General features: G+C 42.0%; 1 protein-coding gene across 7 annotated transcripts in view; it reads left to right on the forward strand.

Annotated features, from left to right (window-relative positions):
- VOPP1 (VOPP1 WW domain binding protein) overlaps positions 1-17,371 on the forward strand; it is a 63,843-nt gene that overhangs the window by 20,068 nt on the left and 26,404 nt on the right. Inside the window, exons 2-3 of one of the 7 annotated variants that reach the window (XM_052699022.1) lie at positions 2,612-2,669; positions 4,908-5,059. The exons of 3 other annotated variants lie outside the window; for them this stretch is intronic. In XM_052699022.1, the coding sequence (XP_052554982.1) occupies positions 2,612-2,669; positions 4,908-5,059 (210 nt within the window). Of the gene's footprint in view, positions 1-2,611; positions 2,670-4,907; positions 5,060-10,488; positions 10,567-17,371 lie in introns of those variants that run through there. 3 more of the 7 variants (XM_052699025.1, XM_052699026.1, XM_052699029.1) reach the window with 3 other exon arrangements.

Consider the following 17,371-nt stretch of genomic DNA (forward strand, 5'->3'; position numbering starts at 1 on the left):
GTGAAGAGCTTACTCCAGCAGAAAGATTTGCAAGGTGTGCTGTGGGTGCCCTGATGGCATATGGGCTAGTTCAGATGGATGCAGAAGCTGTCGGTGTGCATGTGAAGGATCTGCGCATGTCAGTATCATACTGGGTAAGGCCTCATCCTAAAATCTCTGCACTTAGTGGGCTGTTAGAGCTCTCTGATGACCAGGGGCTTCTTTGATCCCTTCCATGCGTTACCTTCATATAATCATAGAATAATTAGGGTTGGAAAAGATTAATAAGGTCGTTTAGTCCAATTGTCTACCCATCACCACCATGCTCACTAAACCATGTCCTCAGTGCCTATGAAGGTCCAATAAAAATTACTTTCTGACTTTCTGGGGTGTGCTTGGTCTGTCTCAAACATTTGCAGAACCAGGCCATCACCATGACAACCAGTCAGAGGAGGTTATTAGGGAGGTATTGGATCCTGTTCTCTCACGGGATAGTCTTGCTTTGCTGACAACCTGACATTACCTTTCCTGCAAGAAAGTTTTGATAGAAACTTATTTTCCACAAACTTGTTATTGAGACCTTGCTTGTTTATGACCTTGGGACAGTGCACCTGCAAGCCCAGCAGGCACAAAAGGATACCTGAGATGGAATCCAGGGAGTTGTCTTCTTCCTCCTTTGTTTTCTTGGTTGTCATCGTTGCCGTTTGCTGGATTGAGAACACGACTGTCAGATTAGTGTGATCCCCCCGCCACCGCTTCTCCAGCACTCTTGGCCGACGCTGCAACTCCTCAGAACACACCTTTGAAACAGACCAGTCATCAGTCTTTTCCTGTCAGTGTCTTTCCACAAGAGAGAAAAATGCACTCAGACATTTCCTGTGCTTTTCTGGGGGCGAGTTTCCTAAATATGACCTCTCAAGTGAGGAGACTAAAGGCTTTGCTGGAATGCCCGCGGGGAAACAAAGACTGCCACCGGGCAAAAATTTATTTCGAAAATAGACATAGTTCTTGGGTATTTACCCTGGAGGAGCCCGCACCTGCTATCCAAAATTTGAACTCCTTTTGGAAGTAACCAAGAGCTTTAAATCAGTGCCCAGGAAGAGGCTCAGGTTGCTACTGGGTAAGCCTCTTCCTACAGGGAGGACATGCAGGAGTGTTGCTGTGATTTGGGATTGTCTGTTTGTGAGGATATTTTCTGTTTTCCTTGTTTTTTGTTATAGCTATTTCTACAGGTGCTTTGTGGCACAGGTTACTTTATTAGTATCTCTAATATGAAATACAAAAGCTGAACAAAATCCATTTGGTGATTTTGTTTCCTTCTCTTTAGGGAAACTACCGTCAACTTTGACTTTCAACTCTTTTAACTTTCCCCTCTCTTTGAAACTGTTCCTTGGTTGTCATGCTTCAGATTTTGCTGTTGCAATGGGCCCTTAACAAGATAAGTTTTTTTTCCCTTAAATATAACCCGCTGAATGCTCTGACTTTATGACCTCTAACTGTGCCCTTACGCATATGAATGAGGCAAATGGAGCCTAACAGAAGAAGGTCCGAATTTCCAATTATAAGGAAGTTTCCTGATTTTTTTGTTGTTTCTGAGCCTTTGAATTTTAGTTTTGTACCCAAGTCTTAGATTTTCTTTTGTATTTCATTGGTACCCTTGAGTGTTGTGAATTTATAAGCATCAACTGTCTGCTAATTTGCTTGGTCTCAATTGCAAGCAGATAAGTTTGAGAAAATACTTAGCAACTGCGGATAGTTTTTGTTTTTTTCCAAATTGTGAATTTGTATTGAGTACTTTTTTTTTTTTTCCAGCTGTACTCTGAGCTTGATCTGACCAACTGAACTGACTAATGGTTTCAAATGAGAAAGAATAAGCAGGGAGAAATGTTTTGTGTGGATACCCAGTGGTCTACATTGTGTTGTTCTCTTGCCCCTTCTCTGGCTGCTTTAACAGTTTACTCGCCTTTGGCAATCACACCAACTCAAATAACTGCCTCCTGTTTGTGTAGCATTGCGCAAGGTCTGAGACTGGAGCGTGCTGTTCCATCATTAAATGAGCAATGTTGAATACTTGGGAAATTATCAACAGCTGCAAGTTCTTCAGCTATTTTTATTTGACTGTGGCTATAATTTTTCTGGTGTGTTTGTACTTAAGTTAGAAGTGAAAATATAAATAGGACCCCCAAGAGACAGACTTTTTGTTTTTAATTAAAAATAAAAAGGATCGTGCCTAACAAAAGCATCCATAATAGCACAGAAGGCAGCACAGAAATTTAATCATAATTACATGAGTCTTTTAGTCTGTTTTTGGTATAAACGACTTTGTAGTTACTTGGGCACATGGTTTGGTAATTGGCAACTTCTTCAGGCAGTCTGCACCATTAAAAGCCCTATAGACAGATCATCTGTCTTAGTCTTCATAAAGATTAACAACAGCAAAGGAATTCTGTTTTATGTTTTGTAGTCCTAGCCTAGATACAAGTCAAAACCCACGGCAGCTGCTCCCTTCAACAGTCTTTGGATGAAGCCCTAAAATCAAGCCATGAAATCTTATGACTATGATGGTAAAACAGGATTTCTCAAATATCCTTGAATAAATAGTCCAGTTAACTTCAGAATTTTTTTTTCCCAGGAATTGTGTCCTCATATGTCAGGAATGATGAGGCAGAGCCAGTGCTTCCAAAGGAAAGGTCAGCATGAATCTGTGAGTTAGCTGCTTGTTCTGGTCCTAAAGGGTTCAGGTTCCCCATCTGCTCCTTGCTCTAGTATCAAGCAGCTCACAGAGCGGTGCTGGGGAGGCGATGTGGGGGAGAATCTAGTATCAAAGTTCACTCTTTGTGCTTTCTGAAGCACTTGAGGTCAGTGTTCTTTCCAGGGAGCTAGGATATTGTCTTGAAATCTGGACCATAGCAAGAAAACAGCTGGGAAGAAGAACAAGGTTTTAATTTAGTCTGTGGCCTTTTCAGTATTGCAACTGAAGACTCAGTGAATGCAGAATGAATAGGAGGAAGCCTATGCTGAAGCTTTATCTTTTCCACCAGTATAAAAAGATGCTACTCAGAAGTATTGCCGTTGAACAGGAACCGGCAGCAGGTGCACTGGTGGTTTATTTGCAAAGCAGCTTAGCAGTGAATAATCTCCTTTAGCTGAGGAAGTGGGAGGTCCAATTCTTCAGCCTTTGTGTGACACGACTCATGTCAAAACATCCATTGCTTAAACTGGACATCAATTTTGAAAAAGACACACTTCTGTGAGAATTTGTAGTCATTATTTTACATGTTGAAAATACACTGTTATATTTCTGCATTTGTGTGGAAATGATAAGGGAGGCAGTTTCCTGTTATTCTCAGTTTCCTAAAACTTTAAGGACAAACTCAAACCTGTTCCCATTAATACTTGTGCATGTGCTTCACTGCCATGAGTTAGTAACACATTTGTTTGTGTTGTTTGTACACGCAGTGCTCCTCACATGTTTCAAAGATTGGATCATAGAATCACGGAAGGGTTTGGTTTGGAAAGACACCTTGAAGACCATCTGGTCGCAGCCCCTCTTGCAATGGACAAAGTTGCCACCCACCAGTCCAGGTTGCCTTGGGCCCCATCCAACCTGGCCTTGAATACCTCCAGGGACGGGGCATCCACAATTCCTCTGAACAACTTGTGCCAGTGCCTCACCACCTCTCCATGTAAAAAAACTTCCCCTAATATCTAATCTAAATCTTCCCCTCTTTTAGTTTAAAATCATTCCCTCTCATCCTGTCACTAAGACTTCTGTGTAACAAGTCAGTCTCCTTCCCATCTATAAGCCCTCTCATAAGTTGAAGCATTGTTTGGTGTCTTATGACTTAAGAATCAATAAACTGAGGTAGACTTCTTTGAGATGTGGCTTTATTGACGTGAGGTGACAGACCAGCATTTAAATCATCAGACACCAAACTGCAATCAGCACACAAGAGGGACTGGATATCATCCTGAGGGACCTGGAGAGGATAGAGAGTAGCTCTGTGTGAATCTCATGGAGTTCAGCAGGGCCAAATACAAAGTCCTAGGTTTTGTATTTGGTGCCTATTAGGTACCTAGTTCGGGTCAGTCCCAGGAACAGGTATGACCAATCAGTGTGTACCTGCAGCCATCTGCATTCTGGACAGCATCAAAAGAAGGGTGATCAACAGGGCAAGGGAGAAGATTGTCCCTCTCTACTCTGCCCTTATGAGGCCTCACCTGTAATTCCGTATCCAGGTCTGGAGCTCCCAGCACAAGAAAGATGTGAAGCTGTTGGAGTGGGTCTGGAGGAGTCCCAAAAGAAGGCTGAAGCACCTCTCCTGTGAGGAAAGGCTGAAGGAGATAGGCTTATCTAGTCTGGAAAAGAGAAGGCTCTGGGGAGACCTCATTGCGTCTTTCCAGTGTCTAAAGGGGCCTACAGGACAGATGGAGAGGGACTCTTTGTCAAGGAGTGTATGCCCTATCATGGATGATGGATAATGGCTCTAAGCTGAAAGAGGGAAGGTTGAAGTTAAGTATCAGCAAGAAATTCTTTACTCAGAGGGTGATGAGGCTCTGGCACAGGTTTGCCCAGAGAAGCTGGGTGACCCATCCCTGGAGCTGTTCAAGGCTAGGTTGGATGAGGCTTGGAGCAACCTGATCTAGTGGAAAGTATCTCTGCCCATGGCAGGAGGCTGGGACTAGATGGTCTTTAAGGTCCCTTTTAACTTAGTTTTATGATTCTAGAAGTGTTCATCTTTTAATTGAAAATGAACAGCATCATGAGCTGAGGCTGAGCAGCCTGTCCATGGTGAAGTGGCAGGCTCTTTCACTCATAAATTAAAGGCTAAGCACAATAAAAAATGTAGATGTGGTTTTTATTTGTTCGTTTGTTTGTTTGCCTTGCAATGCATGAAGATGATACCAGGATTTCCATATTCCTTCAGATGGCTGGAATGAGGACCCACAGCTGATTCATGGTGTCACGCTTGTCTCTGTCAGCTGGGCTCCTAGTCTGAAACCTTTTAATCTGAAGATGGGAACTGGTGCCTCACAGAGGAGAAATGCAGCTAGTTGGCAGCACCACACATCTGTTATGGTATAAAACTGACTATGACACTGGAATCTGCTGCTTTTCATCAAAAGCCTTCACAAAATGCTTTCAATCCAATATAGTGGTCCTACTACTACATGTCTGCCTTTGCAATTTCTTTGCCTGCCATCCTTTTGGTTTCTGACCTCTGATGTGAACAGCCTGTTTGGAAAAGTGAAGAAACCTTGACTGCGGCTTGGAACTTGTGCCATTTGTTCCAATTAGCCTCTTTTTCCACTGCCTGTCAGTTTTGTTTCTGAGGAGCAGAAAGGAGGAGGGGAAGTAGACTGACTGAGATCTGAAATTGTTCTGTACAATCCACATCCTGCAGGTGTTACTTGTGGGGTCACTGGAGATTGTTAAGCATGATTCTGATTTGATTCTTCGCTTGTTACCTGCTAACTCCAGCTGGCACATACTCAGGTGAAAGAAGAATAAGCCCCAAATTTTATAGGTTCTTCTTTTCCCATTTCCTGACTTAAATGAGGAAAGAAGTGAAAGATGGTATGTTGCAGTGAGAGACTGCCATAGTAGATAATACATATCAGAAATAAGAACTTATTCCTTTCTCAAATGACATTCTGATCTCTGATTGCCATCTCCCTTTCCTTCCTTTCTGCTTTTTCTTCTCCTTTCTCACAGGCCTTGTCTTCACTTCTCATCTTGCCTGCTGACTTTGGCGCTTCAATTCCTCATTTGCTTCTCTGCTCTGCTTTACTTCTTTCTCTCATCTATGAGTTTACATTTTTGGCTACAGAATAAGTGCTTATTTTCTTGCACAGTACTGTTTATCATGATGTTGCCGTAGTGGCCTCATTTTGTAGTGCTTTTTCTGTCTGAAGAGCACCCTGTAGTGCAGGGAGGAGTGAAGAGATGCAGAGAACCAAAGTGCGACCCATGCAAACAGAAGCACTACCCTTGATGCCTTGGGAGCTTCCCACTGCTTTCACATGGATTTAATTTTCTCCAGAACTTAGATTTACGGTGACAACGTTGACCAGCTTTGCAAGTGCATCTGTACTTTGTTCTGAGCGCTATTGAAGTTCTTCACACTTTCAGTTCAGTTGAATAATTTTTAGCTACTAGGTTTATGAATTAAACATGTATGACCATATCTCATGCTATTATCCATCCATAGCAGTACCTTCAGGCTGAAATCTTGAACTTTTTTTGGAATGTAGATGACATGTTAATGGAGGGCCGATGTTTCATTTATACCTCATCTCACTCTTGCAGTTATCAGTTGCAGAGTGTCTCTAAGGAACATTCAGATACTCTTTGTGAGGAAAATAAACTTAGTGAAGAGATTTGTGATATCTGTGTAGTGTGTATGAAAGAGAGGGAAATTCATTGCAACATCCTCACTTTTTTTGAGTCTCATCAAGAAACCTTTCCCCTTTCATGAATGTATTTCATTAAATGCAAGCTGAAGAGTTTAACATCAAGCAAACCACCAGAGTGATTACCAGTGGTCCAATAGCGATTGCTAGAATTGCATCGTAACTGTTACTAGAGAAAACCAAAAGCTTGATTAGGTCCAAGAAAACTCAAGGTATGTATGGGGGAGAGATTCTAGGGCAAGGAGCGTGCACTAGTTGAACAGGTGAGAAGTCATGTAAAAAGTTCTCACCATCCAGCCTAGCCTTCCTCAAGCTGTGAATTGTGTGGAGGGAGTTAAACTGCAGGATGAGCCGAGAGGTGATTGCTATATCAAGAGATTTTTTGAATTTGTCTGGTTTTCAGTATCCAGTACCCACAAGAAGATGGAGAATATACTGCAAGTTCCAGGTGGGGTTTGTTTACTTGCTTGTTTCCCTCCATTGTTGCTCCCCTCCACCCCCCACTTTCTTCCAGTGAGACATTTTAAAGCAGAAAAACTCAGATGATCACTCACTCTGAGGAAATAATGCTGTTAAAAAGTGCTGAATGCTATTGAGCTTTTGATTTAATTGAAGAGATTTGTCAATACTTCTACTTGATTATATTGAAATTTGACAAATTGGGACACTAGAAGTTATTGTTTAAGTATGTTCAGGCTTCTAGTAGAAGGAAAACCAATGCGTTTTATGTAGGAAGTTAGTTCATTTTGAAAATTGCCTTGCCATTAGTAGGTAGGCTCTGTTACCTGCCAGGAGTTAAGCAGACTTTTCATGGGAAGTACTCCAAGGACAGATGCATAGTATTTCTTCTGTTAGAATAAGAAGTGAGGTACAGCTGTTGGATTGTGTTTGTACTGGAATTTGATAATAGTATACTGTCACTATGGTAGTGACAGTCAAAGCAGGAGTTAATTTATGTTCTTAGTTTAATTTAAAAGGCACCGATATTTTGGTCTCCTTGGTGTCTATGCAAAAGGCACAATAAAGCATCTCTCTGAAAGCTTGAATTTACTTTTTAAACAAATTATACTAGATCAAACTCTTTTGCTGGTTTTCTTTGAGGAGAGTTTGCCCTGAAAAAGGGATGTTTGCTGACAATTATTAGAAACCTTAACAGAATGTGTGCAAGAAGAGAGGCTTGATTATTAACATTGATTAACTCAAACCCACAAATTTCCTCCAGTCTTCTAGGAACTAAATCCTGAAACAAAAATGCTTACTGGATTGCAACGTGGAGATAACTGTATTTTAGCCTTCAGCTAACACAGCCTTGTTTTCTGAGATATCAAATGTGAAGTTGGTCAGGTATTCAAGGTTGTTACTGTTTGAGGATGCATGTGTGTGTTTATGCAAAGTAGTTAGTAGATGGTCCAAGAAAACTTAAGTTTCCTTTAAAACTCTTTCTGTCATTAAGGCACATGCATCACAAATCAGACATCAATGTTTTTCTCTGGGGAGACTGAGACAGCTTGTGAGCATACGAATGCCACAATAACAATGACTGTTAATGAAGCAGCTGTAGGTAAGCATCTGATGGCAGGGCTTACAATTCACTGCTATGCAGGTGGACGCTGACCAAGAGCAAAGCCTCCCCAGCAGAATATTGAAGTAGATTTTTCTACTCAAGTTTCTTCAAAAACTGCTTTTCTAATATAAAAATGCTTGCAAGGTAACCTCTTCAATCTTAACTGTATTCAGATGCTCACTTGCTTAATACATGCATGACGTATGTAATTTACTTTAAAATGAACAGGTGCTTATACCAATAATATATCATTAAGCATGATGGGTTTCTGGAATAAGCACTTGAAGAGAACTTGCCTTGGCCTTGCATATTTTACAGGAGAACAGCACTTACCTGATATTTCAGTATTACCAAGTTTCGGCCTTGCAAACCCTACAGGGAAATAGCACTTAAGTGGTATCTCATTATTACCAGTTTCTTTTGTTCCCTGCACTTATGTTGGCCATGAACTCTTGTTTCTTGAGACTGAGGAGTTGTTACTTTCAGTGATTCAGGTGTTTTTGGACTTCAAAGTAGAAATGATTTTGATCAGTATTTGCAGTTTTGAAATAAATATCTCAAAGTCTTGAAGGGAAAAGTCCACGCTGAATGTTTATTAACCAATGTTAATTGTTGGTTTTCCAAAAACTTTGCATAAGAAGAGGAATGTATCCATCAATGTATTAAATATCAAGAATGAAAGAGTGGTGGGAAGAGGAGCTGGGTCCTGTCAGCTCTTGCTGTGGAAAAGAAGCGAACGTGCAGGGGATGCGTAATACAATCAGAGCAAAGCCCACCAACTCCCAGGGCATCTTCGCTGGGTTGTCATAGCCATCAAAGGGATGTGCTCTCCTGCGGTCTCTGATGGCCTGTCATCGTTTAACTAACCAGCATCCGTAGCACGCTTCCGTTACTGCCTCAATCTCAAGCAAATGACTGAGAAAATTGAGCTCTGAATCCATCTTTTTATACTCAGTCTTTCCGTGCTTTACTTTTATTATTATGGAAGATGAAAGGTGCCCCCCTAAGAATTTCAGTACAAGGCAATTTAAAAGTTGTTTTCATTTTGGGGATGGTAAATTGTAAGAATAAAATGTACATAGGAAACAAGCAAATGTGCCAATTCAGCATGAACTGAAGGGATTTGAATTGTAGCATGGATTTAGATTTAAAAATAAAATAGATGGTGGAAGCTAAATCTAAACTTTCCTCTGAATAAAATTCTAAGCAGTACAAGTTCCAGAGAGAAGTGTGTTTCTAGGGTTAGGACTGGAAATGAAACAAGCATCCAGTCCCATGCTGAAGGAAAACGTGTTAGATGGGCGTATCTGATGGTAAAACTGAATGCATTACCTACATTCATTAGTCTTAAAGATAAAATCACTGTATGATGAAAAAACCAAACAAATAAATAAAAACCCTAAAATCTGGTTTGTTTTGGTTTTAAAGAGACTGAGGCTAGATATCCTCATTCTTGGCATGTCTTACTTTCAGTTCCTGACAAATAGATTCCTTTCCTCTTCCCAAAATCCTCCTTTGTGGGCTGTTTTGTAAGATGACTTATGACTTGTTCTTTTGCTAAAGAATGCAAATAATAACCTTGCTTTTATTTCTCATGCATGTATAAAAGGAAGCATAATAATAATAACATAGTAACATAGAGATTAATTCAATTCTGGAGCTGTGGAAGCTGCCCACTGCCATTTGCAATAGATCAACAACTGCGAGGGGAGTTGGGGAAATCATAGAATCCTAGAATAGCTTGGGTTGGAAGAAACCTCAAGGATCATCAAACTCCACCCCCCCTGCTGCAGGCAGGGTTACCAATCACTAGATCAACTACTAGACCAAGTTGCCCAGGGCCCCATCCAACCTGGCCTTGAACAAGCCCAGGGATGGGGCATCCACAACCTCTCTTGGCAACCTGTTCCAGCATCTCATCACTCTCAGTGAAAAACACCCCTCACATCTGATGTCAATCTTTCTTCCTTTAGTTTTGAACCATTCCCCTTTGTTATCTAACCATGCAAAAAGTTGATTTCCCTCCTGTTTATAATCTCCCTTTAAATATCAGAAGGCTGTTGTTATGTCTCCTTGCAGCCCCTCTTCTCCGGACTTGACAAGTCCATCTCCATTAGCTTGTTTTCATAGGAGAGGTGCTCCATCCCTCTGATCGTCTCTGTGGCCCTCCTCAAGACCCTTTTCCAAAAACTCAACATGTTTTCTGTGCTGGGGACCCCAGACTTTGAAGCAGTACTCCAGTTGGGGCCTCATGAGGGCAGAATAGATATTACGTTTTCTTCTAGTTGGAACAGAAAAGGCTACCACTTCCCCCTTTGACGTTGTGAGGTTCCAGTGTGATGTTGAATCTTTTTTGCTTTTCTTAAGTGAAAATGCTTTCAATATGTGGTATATCTCATGCTTTTTTACAGATCTGCCATTAGAACTTCCTTTGTAAGGTCAGTTCCATCAGGAGGGTTTAGCCCCACTGAGCTCTTATGCATGTCTAAGAGCTGCAGAGTCAGTGGATGCAGAAATAGGAAAACAAAGCAAGTCCTGGTATAGAGGATCTCTTGGCAGTTTTTGTCTTGACATCCTTCCGGCCAAGTTGGATACTTCACGTTGCTGCAGTATCATAGCTGGTTTCGCAGGCAGTCTGAAGAAGACTCGGCACGGTTACTCCGTTCAATTATTTCGTGCGGCCTTTTGCGGGGCGCTGTCCGCGGTGCTGAAGATTCTTGCCCTTTCTTCCTCATTACTGTTTTTTCTCCCTCGCTCACTTATGAAATGATTGCATTCAGGTGAGACTGCATAATTCTAGGACTGAAGTGCATTTGCACTATGCTGCATAATGAACAACAACAAAAAAAGTTGAAATGAAATTTAATATGAGGGATATTTATATTTCTTTTGTGGGAAATGTTCATCAATCTAAATGTAAAGTGGAGTTTTTTGATTCTGTGCAAAAAATACAATGATTAATGCATGTGTTCTTAGCACTAGAAGAACTAACAAATTAGCTTATTGTGCTGAAATTTTCCTGTTGCGAAGGACAGACAAGTTGCTTCTATTAAGAATTTTTTTTTTTGGAAAATATTCCTTTTTTTTCTCAGAGGACAGAAACAACTCCTGAAAAATAGGAAAATTTATTCTTTATGCAGTGAGTTACATAAAGTTGGGTTTTGAATGAACAACTGTATATCTGGTGTAGTATCTGTTCTGTTCACTGCTACATACAGTAGAAAGTGAAGGACAGAAGAGTCAGCATCGTATTATACGCAGCTTTTCCTCCTGTTTTCTCATTAGCTTAGGAGATAAAAATAACTTATTTTAATCCTGATTTTTGGAATGAGTTGCTTTGTCTTGAGTCACAAGTGGGTTTCTTGCAATCGCAAGTGACCTGGCTTGCAAGCTCAGTTTATCTTAGATTGGAGATGGGCTACTTTTACTCTCATCTGTTAGTGCTACCAGGGGAAAAGTGGGGATGAATTTTGATGTATTCAGACAAGGCTAAATCAGAATGTATTTTCTGTAGTAAATTGTTTTCACCCTTAGTCTTCACTTTTCTGTATGTACTCTTAATGGATGACATTTTGCTCTTTTATTGGCTGTGGAAGTGTGGTATGGTCATCTTGTCTCTGTAAATCCAATCTTTCAAACTCAGCATGGAGAAGGCTCTCTGATTTTAGTGCACTGTATCTAATGAGCAGCTTGTATCTCTTCTTTCAGCTCTTTTCTAGGCACTGAAATGGATAGCACTCTGAAAACTGATAAAATTCTAAAGGTCAAATCTTATAAAGCATTGTGATTCCTATCCAATAATGGACCTTCTAGAACCAATTATTTAGTCTGGAGCCACACTGTAGACAGCCCTGTACTTTGGGCTCCACTGAACAGCTGCCAAATGATGTGACCAGTAAACCTGCAGGCATTTATGACAAAAAAAAAGTGGCTCCTGTGACAAATCTTGTGCAAGATAGGCGGCAGGCAACAGGCTGCCCAGAGAGGTTGCTCCCTGGAGGTGTTCAAGGCTAGGTTGGATGGGGCCCTGGGCAGCCTGGTCTGGTATTAAATGTGGATGTTGGTCCCTGTAGAGGAGAGTGGAGGGTGGAGCTTGATGATCCATGAGGTCACTTCCAACTCTGGCCATTCTGTGATTCTGTACTCAGGCAAAGCTGGTTGTGTGTCAGATGCAATGGGGATATGTGTTCATGAATGTCTTGTCCTTCCCACTTCCTCAGTGACTGGTTTTGGTCTGGCTATGTGAAAGATGGAGGTCTCACTGTATGCTACAATAGGAAATCCTTTTCTAACAACATGTCATGTGATGCTCAGAATCAAAGAGGTCTTCTTCCATTTCTTAGATGCTTTTATTTCTTTCTTCCTGTTCATATACAAATGAATTAATCCTAGCAAAACTGCAGAGACTGTAGCCATGAGAATGAAGTTTGGATCACCTGGCCCCTATTAGTTCACAGCGTGTACCCAGCTGAATGTGAGGCAGCAGCTCACTGATGTGCCATGCTAGAACACTGGGAGCCATTCCTGTCCTATCAGGATGGCAGGTCACTCACTTAAATTTCTACTTTTTTTCCAGAATTTGTCTACTTTGTTTATTTCAACCCTTAAGGGAAATGGTGTGTAGCATCTTTCTCTGGATAAAAAGAAGGAATGGCGCCCTCAGCGACTCGGAGCTGATATATTTCATTGACTGAGATCAATAGCAGACCTGTGCCTTTTGCAGAATCTGGCTTTGAACAGATGTTAGCAGCCCAGCCTCAGCATTCTTTCAGAATACAGACGATCATCATCCCACCCTGCCTTTCACAAACATGTCTGTCAATAGCAAGCTGCTTTTTTTCATTGCTACCTGTAACAAAAAATGATTCTACTTGTATTGCAGAGTATTTACTATTTACAGATAAGGCTGTAATTGTTGTTGCCTTGTCATAATTTAAATCTCCAGTAAAAGCAAAGTGCATAAATCCGTGGCTCCCTTGACTGCAAAGACTAATTAATTGACCCATTCTCTTTTATTGTCCTGTGAACAGAGAGATAATTATCTACAATTTAGAGGATATTTCTGCTAGACAGAAATTTCTGCAAGCCCTACAAAGCATAACTAATGATCTGTGGAACACTTTCCGACATTTAGCGAGCAGTCTACCTGGTTTGTCTTCCTCCACATCGTGTGCATGCCTATGTGCTCACACTCTGTATTTTATGGTGTGATCAAGGCCAATTTTTGCTTCATGTTTTAGTAACATCTCTTTTTCATTGTTCTTACTAGCAGCAGCAGCATTTGCAATTTCAATCTGTGGCAGAAAGCACATTTCCTTTCTTAGAGGAAATGTGAATGAATTTAGAAGCCACAGAAAAGCATGGCTTGCAGCTCCTGTTGCTGCAATCTATCAGAAAAAAACAGGCTACAAGAGATGCTGATTTATTAAAATAAATGAATAAATAAGTCTTATGTTTTTTCCTCTTCAAATACACAATCTTAAGGCAGGTTTTCAAGCATCTGGCTAATTCACATGCCTTTAATTCTTTAAAAATTACATATGCACACCCAACTAGACCTGTCTCATTCATTTAAAAATTGACACACTGTCTTGTTTTTATATTTTATAGCAGTGCCAAATTGTTAAACAGCATAGGAGGAGGAATTTTATGAGCAAAATGTGCTAAGTTCTTCTGCAAAAGTGGATAGCTTCCACAGAGCTCTACCTACGTCCAGTTTAAAAACCATGCACACACTTGTTGTGCTATTAGTGAATGGGTAAATGGTCTTTTCAGAGAGAATGTCATAAAACTCTGAGGTGGCAGGAGGTGGCAGGAGGTTGCAGAGTGGGCACCAAGCCTGCTGTCTGAGATCCATTCCAATTGCAGTAATAAGACTGATCTTTCCTTTATGTGTGTGTGGACTGGAATTGATTGCTGCCAGCTGATGTTTCCTAACTGCCTTCTCTCTGACAACTGCACAGGCACAAGACTGTAAAGACTGAGTGAGGATCAGAGCCCAGTGCTGCGGGCAGATGTCTCCCATGAGCTTGTACAGCTTGCCAGAATGTTTGTACTTAGCATGAGACTGGTGATCACAGTCTGCTTCCGAGGATGTATTGAGATCTTTAGAGGCACCACCAGAGTTATTGTTTTATTATCAGTGAATTCCCGTGAGATCTGCTAACTAGCAATAGAGACTGTGGTTAGTAGCCTACTGCTTTATGTTGGGATTTGCTTATCGATGTTGCCATGGAGATCAGGAGGAGCTCTAAATGCAGGAGCTGCAGCACTTGGTCTTATGTACATAAATGTAACATACACCAGATTCTGCCTTGCTGCTTACATTTGAGGTCTGCTTGTTTGTTTTCCTCATTCTTCTGTAGGAGAGCTGAGAGCTTCCGTGAGTTATTCATATTGTTATGGTATTAAAAAATGCAGAATCAGGATTGGTGCCTGCAGTTCTAGGTCCCATATAGAAACAAGGTCTGTGCACCAGATTTTTTAGCGTGCATATCTAAGCCCTGTAAACTAGAAGGAAATATTTACAAAACGTCCATTTCTGTGATAGCAGTAAGCATATTCTCTGTCTGAAACAGGTAAGTCAAAATAAAATAAGAGGCACTAACAGATTTCTTACAGCATGGAAAATGTGGAATCTTCCCAGTTTGTTTTAGAAATTGAAATGTGGGTAGGAGGGCAGCAGAATGAATACTGAATGCAAACGCCTTCTTTACCTTTGTAAAGGGTATGCAGGCTCCATGTGCTCAGACACATTGCTGAGAAAATGTCAATTAAAATGCTTTAGACTGACAAAGGCTTTGAGGATGTTGAGGTAAACAGTGAATCATGTTCGTTCATTAGCAGGAAGAAAAACATTTTGCAATGTGTGCTCCAGACCAGGCACTGGACTGAAATGAGGCTTCCCAAGGGCATGACTGGGATTTCAGCCAGGGCTTGCTGCTTTGCCACTTTCAAAGGAGAAGAGCCAAAGTGTTTTGCCCTGTATCAGCAGCAGGCCTGCTGAATTTGCAATGGATATGTGTTTGCAGAGTGATGCCAAGAGAAACTTGTACTTCTAAATTCAGAGTAATAGGAAACAGCATGCTGATAATTAGATTCAGAAGAAAGCTTTCAGAAGTTGGAAGCTTAGAAGGGGTGGGATAATAGAGGGGAATAAAACAAATTTTCCATTGATGGGCCCCATGCCCTATCATTGTTAAGCAGAGGGAGGTAATTTAAGAAAAGAGGAGGTGTAGAAACAGGTTCCAGCTCAGCATCACAGGCAATCCCCATCCCAACCTACCTCGGTTCCCCAGGTTCTCCTTTGTAATAGGTTTGAGGCTCTGGAACTTGAGGGAGAGGTGAGTGAGGATGCAGCAGGAGGTTCACCCACAAGGTTGTCAAGGGCTGCCTCTGCCTAGAGGGAAAGAAGGGTGATTGTCATAGGCAACTCCTTTCTGAGAGGAACAGAGGGCCCTGCATGTCAGCCAGGGCCTACCCATATGGAAGTGTGCTGCCTCCCTGGGGCCCAGGTCTGGGATATTTCTAGGAAGCTTCATAGTCCGACTCTCCCCTCTGATTATTATCATTTATTGGTAATTCAGGCCGGCAGCAATGAGGTCACTAATAAAATCGTGAGGACTATCAAAAAGGACTTCAGGGGACTGGGGTGGTTAGTGGATGGAGCGGGTCATATTTTCCTCTATCTGTTCAGTGGTAGGGGGGCATACTGAGCTGAGAAGCTGGTGCAATTGCAAGAATTCAGGTGTTTTCAACCATGGGTTGGTTTGAGCTCAACCTGATGGCTACTGATGGTTCTCACCTTTCTCAAAGGGGGCAATGGATCTTAGCCCAGGAGCTGTCAGGGCTCATTGAGGGGCTTTAAAGTAGATATGAAGGGGGCAAGGGATAAAACCAGACCTGCTAGAAATAAGCCTAGAGGAATGATGACAGACTGGGGAGCGATGCAAGGGGCTCAGCTGAAGTGCAACTATACCAATACATGCTGCGTAGGCAAGAAACAGGAGAAACTGGAAGCCACTGTGTGGCAGATAAATTATGACTTAGTTGCCATCACGGAAACATGGTGGGATCACTGCCACAGCTGGTGTGGTGCAATGGATGACTGTATGCTCTTCAGAAGGGACAGGCAAAGAAGGAGGGGTAGTGATGTGACTCTCCGTGTTATAGAGTACTTCAGTGTTGTTGAGCTCAGTGCTGGGGATGATAAGGTTGAATCTCTACAGGTAAAGATCAGGGGAGGGCCAACAAGGCTGACATCCTGATGGTAGTCTGTTACAGACTGCAGGGCAAAAGAAAGGCAAAAGCCCAGGTTGAACTCAACTTGGCATCTGGGGTAAAAGAGAACAAGAAACTTTTTTACAAATATATTAACAGTATGAGGAAGCCTAAGAAGAATCTCTGTCCTTAACTAGATTTGTTGGGGAACATGACCACTGAGGATAAGGAAAAGGCTGTCATTCTCAATGCCTTCTTTACATCTATCTGTAAAAGTCAGACCAGTCATCCTCGAGATACTCTGCCCCCTGACCCGGACATCTCAGATGGGGAGCAGAATAAACCCCGTGCTATTCGGGTGGAAACAGTTAGAGACCTACTGCTCTGGACTGCCACAAGTCCATGGGGCCAGATGGGATTCAGCCAAGGGTGCTGAGGGAGCTGACAGAGGTTATTGCCAAGCTACCTTCCACCATCGATCAGTGTTCCTGATAACCAGAGAGGTCCCAGAGGACTGGAGGCTTGCCAGTGTGACTCCCATCTACAAGGGCTGTAAGGAGGATCCAGGGAACCTGTCAGCCTGACTTTGGTGCCAGGAGAGGTTATGGAGCAGATTGTCTTGAGAGAGATCACAGTACATGTGCTGGACAACTGGAGGATCAGGCTCAGCCAACACGGATTCATGAAAGGCAGGTCCTGCTTGACCAAGCTGATTTCCTTATGTGATCAAGAGACCTGCCTCGTAGATGAAGGAATCATAGAATCACAAGGTTGGAAAAGACCTACAAGATCATCTAGTCCAACTGTCCTCGTATCACCATTGCTACCACTAAGCTAGTAAACCATCTCTGAGCACATCATCCAGATGCCTCTTGAACACTGCCAGGGACAGTGACTCCACCTGTCACCCTGTGGTCAGGCCATTTCAGTGCCTGACCACTCTTTGAGAGACAAATACCTTATATCTCATTTAAATCTCCCCAAGAGCAACTTGTGGTCATAAAAGGGAAAGGCTGTTGGGTAGTCTACCTAGACTTCAGCAAAGCCTTTGACACTGTCTCCCACGGAATTCTCCTGGAAAAGCTGGCAACTCATGGCTTAGACAGCTACACTCTTTGCTGGATATATAAATGGCCGGATGGCCATAGCCAGAGAGTGGTGGTGAATGGAATTAAATCCAGCTGTTGACCAGCC

The sequence above is a fragment of the Tympanuchus pallidicinctus genome, unplaced genomic scaffold, assembly GCF_026119805.1.
Source record: "Tympanuchus pallidicinctus isolate F22 unplaced genomic scaffold, pur_lepc_1.0 scaffold34, whole genome shotgun sequence".
NCBI classification, from domain to species: Eukaryota; Metazoa; Chordata; class Aves; order Galliformes; family Phasianidae; genus Tympanuchus; species Tympanuchus pallidicinctus.